The following is a 7,364-nucleotide window of genomic DNA, read 5'->3' on the forward strand; positions in this document are numbered from 1 at the left end:
CTTAAAATCCTTAAAATTGTGAATATTGAGGGTGAAAAGAAATAGATGCTCGCTTTTGTGACTTGAATATACACGAGGGGCAAAAACTGTGGCTAGGGTACAGCTAACAATGATTTTTTTTAACATTACTGGACTTGTATGAAAACAAGAAGACAGTTTTGAACTGGAAAGAAGAAGAAAGGAACACCTCAGGAAAGTGTCAGAGGTCCTATATTTTTCTCTATTATGATAATTGATATTTTTGAAGATGTATCACCCGAAATGGGCACATCATTATTATGCAGATGATGAGGATTTGTGAAGAAAAAACCGCAAGAGGGAATAAGTCAAGTTGAAGTGTGGGTGAAGATATGGAGATTCACATTATCAGTAAAAAACAAACAAAAGCCAAAACTAATCATCTAAGAATATAATTAACTATAATTTAGACACGGTTGAGACATTTTGGATCTTAGGGGTATATTTTGTTTCTAGGTTATCCTGAAGAGAACACAAAAATTGATTTGTGGAAAAGGTATAATGCCTCGTAATGTTAAACTATATGGACCTAATATTGCATCCTTAAAATGTATATGTCTAGCTGTAATTAGATCATGGTTAAATTATAGCAGTGTTGTTTATGGATACATATCAAAAACTGTATTTGGAGGATTAGATGTGATCCGGGAGCAGTAAGAACATCACCTGTGTCTGCACTACAAGTTAAGACAGGACAAATGCCATTGTGGGTTGCACTGAAAACAACTTCGATTGGATGTTCGCGAGGTCATGGATATAGTCACCCAACCTTGAAAAGGAAGAGAACAACAACGTCAAAGTTTGGCTGGATAACAGATGCAGCAGCAAGGGACTTGAGGGTATATGACAAGGTTTTTTTTGTTTGTTTTGTTTTTTTGCTGTGATATGGTATATAATCCCTTTGTGGATACTTAAAACTCTGTTGGTAGATTTGGAATCACTTCATGCAATATACCTGCAGATTTAGCGTAATTGAATTCTGCAGTTACGGTATGAGAAATGTAAATATACACACTATGTGCAGCTGATGGCTTGAAGGCTCCAACAGAAAAAAAGGGTAGAAAATACATCAAGATTGGCAACATTTACATTTATTTCAAGTGTAGGCTGCTGGAGTACGGTGGAAGTGGATAAAGGAGAGGATGTTTGGCCATCCTCCAAAAAATGGGACTGATGGGAAAATCTGACAAACTGAACTGCATACAAAAGTTACAAACGGGCATCTGAAAAACATGGAATTAGTTTAGTACAATAAAACTGAAAGCATGACTGGCACAAAACATTGATGAAATCAAATAAATCGAAATGTAAAAGTAAATTATTATAAAATATAAAGTCCCTTCTAAATGTGCATTTTTATGACAGTGTGATTAAAAAAAATAGCCTACAATAGTAAGTCGAGTGTTTTTTTTTTACTACTACTAATAAATGTAATATGTATCAAGGATTTCAAAAAGACTGAAAGTTAGTTTTTTAATGCTTCAAAAAAACAAGAGAATTTTAAAATCATTACTTCTGTAAATTATATTTTGCCTACAGAATCATGTCGTTTACGAGAAATTCAACCTGTTTGCCTTGCATAAAACAACTGTAGGAGTTAACTAACTCCAGCAGGTGGCAGTAATGCAACACCAAGGCTGCACCAGCTGCTTAAAGCTCAAAGAAGAAGAATCAGAGTGACGTATTTCCTCCTTCAGCTGAGTCGCCGCTGGCTTGTGTTGGTGCTCTTGGAGAATTAAAAGAGTCAAACTTTCACTTACATCAGCAAAGACAGGCGCGGTGAAGTGCTGATAGAGTCGTTAAACTTGGTAAGAGATAAGCTAGTCAGTTCTCCAGGGTGAGGTGCCTCCGAAGATACTGCTATGGCCAAGGTACAAGTATTGAATGTAGCTGTACTGGACAACCCGAGCCCATTTGGAAACCCTTTCCAGTTTGAAATAACGTTTGAATGCATGGAGGATTTGCCAGAAGGTAGGTATTGTTTCCAGCTTTGTTATAGCTTCTGAATACTACCTCTCTGTTGTGACAGTGGTAAATTAATGAATGCACTACCGGCAGACAGGGTGCGTCGTAACTCGTCGATAATAATGTTTTTTCCAGTGCTAAGCTGTTATTTGCCTTTTAGCGGCATTTCATTTCGGCAAGTTGTTAAAAATTGGCGCTGGCGCGTTTATGCTCGAAGCCCCGCCTCCTGCCTGCCGTGAGTGGTTCACGGAGGTTCTACGTAGTTTTCTTCCAAAGAGCTGATTGGTTGCTGGCGGTTTGTTAGTGTAACGACATGCTCAAAGATTTGCCGCGAACCGCCAGAAAAGAGAGACAACAGTTAACCTTTAGTGACATGTCTGTCACTTGTATGCACTGTAAATATTAAGTGCCGTCAGTTTGGTGTAACCTAATTAATTGTAGGTGATTCTGAGGTTAAAAATAAACATTTTGTTTGTATTGTGAGTTTAAGGCGTGCTTTAATGGCATACTGTTAGCAAGTAAATCAAGTCAAATATGCGACAGTCCATTGTTATCTTAAGGTTATGTGATCTAATATGACAGGAACTTACCATCAAAATAATAATCAAAAAGTGTCTTCTTGTTGTATTGCTTACATTTTAGTATGATAAGTCTAAAAAAGCTTTCAATTACTTACATTTGAACTAAAACCCTAAAAAAGTGCATATTTGTGCTGTAATCAGAACTCCCAGCAAAAAAATAACATATGTATCTAAGCAAAATAAACTGAAACAACCTTTTGATACCAATTCCACTACCTGATCACAGATGACCTGCTTATACATATTCCAGATCCAATTCAGGTCCTCTTTTTTGATGTATATATTATTACAAATTTGAAATATGAAAACTTCTCTTTGTGGAAGTCACATGTAAGGTAACATTAGACAAGATGTTGTTGGGGCACTAAAACCTTGTTTAACAGCCCACTGTGACTTTTACAAATTACACAGATAACAAACCACTTTTTTTTTTTTTAGAGACATTAATTAAAAAACTGTATTTAATATTCATTAGTAACGTTTTCCCAACAGCAAATACTGATCAAATGATACAATGATTCTTATTCATTAGATCTCTGTGGATTAGATTATTTTGCGTTTGAATTATTCTGTTATGCACAGAGGTGCAAGAGAAGAATTGAGCACTGGTAATACAAATGAATTGATGTATAAAAGCTGTAGGCTTTTGTTGTATATCTCCAAGCACGGCATCTAGAGATGGAGCTAATGCCTATGCATTAATATCATGTGTAACACCTCTGTGTAACTCATATTCATCACAATACTGAGCTATACTTTTCCAGTATTTCACCAAGTCTAAATGTTGCCCTGTATATGTGCTCAGATCTGGAGTGGAAGATCATCTATGTGGGTTCAGCTGAGAGTGAGGAATATGACCAGGTTCTGGACTCTGTTCTAGTTGGCCCGGTACCAGCTGGCAGACACATGTTTGTGTTTCAGGTGAGTTCCCGGAGTTAGCTGTGGTCACATATTCTAAAGTAAAGCCGGACATGAGAACTAGCATGCATGATATATCAGAAGCTGATACATCATCGGCTGAGATGTAAGAGAATACAATTATTGTTATTATTACAATTAGAGCCCAATCGATATATTGGTCAGGTGATATTGTCATCCCATATTGATCTACCAAATTCTAATTGAAGTTCAATATATACGTATGTGTTTTTTTTTAGTTATAGTTACTTACAATTATTCAATTTAGTTTACTGTTTCACTGCACTAATGTATTGTTAAACTGTAAAATATCGCAGCCTCAGCTGTGCCTTAGTTCCAATTGTGGCATTTCAGCCAGTAATTTCATCCTGTAATACAGATCATTGGCTGTGGACCAGAGAGGCCACTTAAAACCTGCTTTGGCTCTTGAATGCTAATTTTATGTAACAGTTGAGTTTTATTAGCCACGTATCTTAAAATCAATTGAATTCCTCTTGACTTTGAGGATGGGCAACCTAGCTCATCCTCCGCTCTGACGGCAGACTGCACTTTTTCTAAATTGTGGAGTCTAAAGGGCTTTAGCTAACAACTAATCAGTTCCACAATATGTACATTTATTTTAGGTGTTGTCAGTTACTCTCCTTTCCAACAACTAGAACCTAGTACTGGCGCCAATGCGAGCTTACGGTTGGTTCAGCTCGGAAAACCTTATAAGAACCGTCTTACTTTTCCACAGACTTCCAAGTCGCTACATAACTGTACACAACTCCAGTTTCATAGCGGCGCTAACGCCAGCTTCAAGCACTTCACACTCTAACATAGTAGGTGGCTGTAATCCACCGTAACACTGGTTGCCACCCGCCACAACACAGATAAAAGGACTTTGAGCACAGCAACAAATTGGCGGACTACATCACAGCTTTACTTTCTCGCAGATATACTGCCAATTAATTATGCCATTACCAGCAGACTGACACAATGTAACACCTCCAGCCAGTGACCGCTTCACATCTCTGAAAAACGTTGCAGCAAATTTCCAAACAGGCGTTATTTGGATAAACTGACCACATATTGGTTACTTTCTCAACTGAAAATATATTAAAACTTAATAGTGATATTTGAATAACTTTCAGCCCGACTCAAAATGTCTACCACAACGGCAGAAGTTCTGAGTTTTGGTTTTGGTTGGTCAGGATAATCCCGATCCCAGTAAGAAGTTCTTATAGACCAGGAAAGTGTTGCTGCTGTTCTGGAACCAGTTTTTCTGGACTGAACTGGTTTGAGATTAAGTCCTGGTTCTGAACTGGCCCTCTGAATGGCCTTGGTCAAAAAGTGGTAAATAAGGGCAAAGATAAAGGTTAAATTTGGCAATCTGTGTCCTCAGGCGGATGCTCCTAACACAGGGCTGATTCCCGAGAGCGATGCTGTAGGAGTGACCGTAGTCCTCATTACCTGCACCTACCGTGGACAGGAATTCATCCGCATCGGTTACTACGTCAACAATGAATACACAGACCCTGAACTACGAGAAAACCCGCCTCTCAAACCAGACTACACTCAGGTAAGACAGACACACACACTCTCAGAGATAAATCACAGATTTTTGTCATCTGTCATGAGGGATGCTGCTCCAAATAATCTGTAATCTAGACTAATGCATACTACAGATCTCGTTGCCTCCTTTTGATGATTAAAAAGTTGCAGGAGTGTCTGAGCTGACGATAGTATAAACATACAGTACACTGCAGTACATGGACCATGCAACAGTAGTCTTTTGAAATATAATGTTATTTATACTGCCCTCTGGTGCTCTTAAATTGAAATGACATGCAACTCTGCACTGGGCTCAGTTGAAGAAAGTGTAATGCTTATAACACTTTAGACTTTCAATGCCTTTATTTTATTTGTTGTCCTTGCAAATTAAGGTCTGATTCATTTTTTCTCGTCACGGACTGATGCGCTGTAAATTGGAGCAGGATGACAGAGGTGATATCTTTAGATAGGTCCTTATTATTACAAAGATGATGGAACTTTGTTCTATATTATAATGTAAAAAAAACCAAAGTTAGCGGATCTTTGTAAGCAGATCTGTGCTCATACTGTGTGTCACTGCTGCAGCGGTGCACTTTTACACACCACGCTTCAACATCTGCTGCGGGTCAGTTTGATCTGTAAATACTGAAACATCACAGCAACTATAATTCTCTGATCAACACAATGAATCAGCACCCACCTCTGAACTCTTCTGCTTTTCTTTTTATTTCTCTGTACAACATACTACAACAGTAACAGCTCATCAATAATTAGCTGCAGACACAGCTGGAGTGTGCAGCATGTACTGGACACCGCTGTTCACAGGACATTATCGTTGTCTGTGTGGACGCTCACATCGTTGTCGTTATAGTTATCCTTTTCAGTGTGGACGGCCCTTTACACCTGTACATTATATTAAAAAGTTGTTCCTAATATTTTATTCATTTTATAAATTCCTTTTTTTTCATCCTCTTAGCTCCAGAGGAATATTTTGGCTTCCAATCCCCGTGTCACCCGCTTCCACATCAACTGGGAGGGCTCAGCAGACAAGATGGAGGACAGTGAAAACGTTGACCCGTCCCCAAACATCAGCGGCATGCTCCCTCCGTCCTGTATACCGGGCAAGATGCCACCTCTTGGACTGATGCCAGACAACTCCATGGATTGCATGTAAGAATCATCAGATTGACATAATGGACAAGGAGCCCCCCTCTTACCTGTACACGCCCCCCACACCACAAACACACAATTCAACAAAGAGGTCACGGACGCATCTACATAACACGTGGACATTAACAGGAAGCACGGACACTGTTTTTGTACAGCATACGTTAACGGGATGGATCTGGAATTGTTAATTGTCCTCTCTTACAACACAAACGCAGATCTCAACAGCCAACATTGCCTTATTTTACCGTATGTCTGTCTTAGATGATATTAAAGTCGAGCCAGAGAAAAGTTGGAAGTCATCGGGGCGGATCTGTAGACAAGGCCACCACATCCTCACAGCTTTGAGACTTACAAGTCACACTCATGCACTGATGTAAACCTGTTTGGTACCCATACAGTGCTGTTCCTTTTTGTCCTCCTCAGCACAAATCAAAGCTCTGGGCAGAACACACTGACCAGCAGAGCGCTCTTTGTTTCAGAGTAGGTGTAGCACTGGCTGCACATCGAAAAAGCATTTAATTGTTCAGGGGTTTGTCTCATCTGAGGTAAATTTGTTGTGTTGGATATACCTGTGGAAACAAATCTTCCTTAGCATATAGAGTAAAACCTGGTACCTCCACAAATCCGGAAGATTTGACTGACAACATTGGCAAATTTTTCCCATGAGTTCTAACTCAGTGAACATGCTTTGAAAATCCCCAGTTCAGATAATGTTCTAAAAGATGTCCGTCTGTACTTATGCACACATGTTAGTGAAGGCAACGATGGAGAAATGAATGCCACTTCACTGTTAAGTCGTTCTGATGATTGATTGAGGCTCACTGTAAATAATGTTTTCCCAGCGCTTATTTTGCCTTCGAGATGAGAAGGCATTTTTCTTTTTGTACTTATTCTCTGCCTAAGTATTTGTTACAACAGTAATGGGTTTAATAAAGTTTGTTTTGTGGACCTTGTGCTGCTTTCTGGTAATCACATCTTATTTATGCAGCTGCTCTCCACTTTGACTAGTGAGCAAGGCATAGAAGGAAGCTCAGCAACAGCAGCGAGACTCATTTTGTGTGTGTGTGTGTGTATGTCTCTTCCCCCTCCTCTCTGAGTTTTTTTTTTTTCAATTTCATTCATAAAATGCAGCAGCATCACTCCACCATTTTCACTCTAGCCTCATGTTGCTAGGCAACT

The 7,364-nt window shown here is 39.1% G+C and overlaps 1 protein-coding gene across 1 annotated transcript; it reads left to right on the plus strand.

Annotated features, from left to right (window-relative positions):
- Positions 1–1,726: 1,726 nt before the first annotated feature.
- Positions 1,727–7,145, plus strand: asf1bb (anti-silencing function 1Bb histone chaperone). The gene is made up of 4 exons (XM_062432612.1): positions 1,727–1,989; positions 3,370–3,485; positions 4,867–5,043; positions 5,992–7,145. The coding sequence occupies exons 1-4, from the start codon at positions 1,881–1,883 to the stop codon at positions 6,187–6,189; spliced, it is 600 nt and encodes a 199-aa protein (XP_062288596.1). The 5' UTR covers positions 1,727–1,880; the 3' UTR covers positions 6,190–7,145.
- Positions 7,146–7,364: the final 219 nt, after the last annotated feature.

Source organism: Scomber scombrus, chromosome 2 (genome assembly GCF_963691925.1).
Source record: "Scomber scombrus chromosome 2, fScoSco1.1, whole genome shotgun sequence".
NCBI classification, from domain to species: domain Eukaryota; kingdom Metazoa; phylum Chordata; class Actinopteri; order Scombriformes; family Scombridae; genus Scomber; species Scomber scombrus.

Excerpts from the sequence above, each read along its gene's own strand:
- asf1bb (XM_062432612.1), top strand. The coding sequence starts at position 1,881 with ATGGCCAAGGTACAAGTATTGAATGTAGCTGTACTGGACAACCCGAGC. Across the intron at positions 3,486-4,866 it reads GACACATGTTTGTGTTTCAG|GCGGATGCTCCTAACACAGG; the intron begins GTGAGTTCCCGG and ends CTGTGTCCTCAG. Across the intron at positions 5,044-5,991 it reads TCAAACCAGACTACACTCAG|CTCCAGAGGAATATTTTGGC; the intron begins GTAAGACAGACA and ends TCATCCTCTTAG.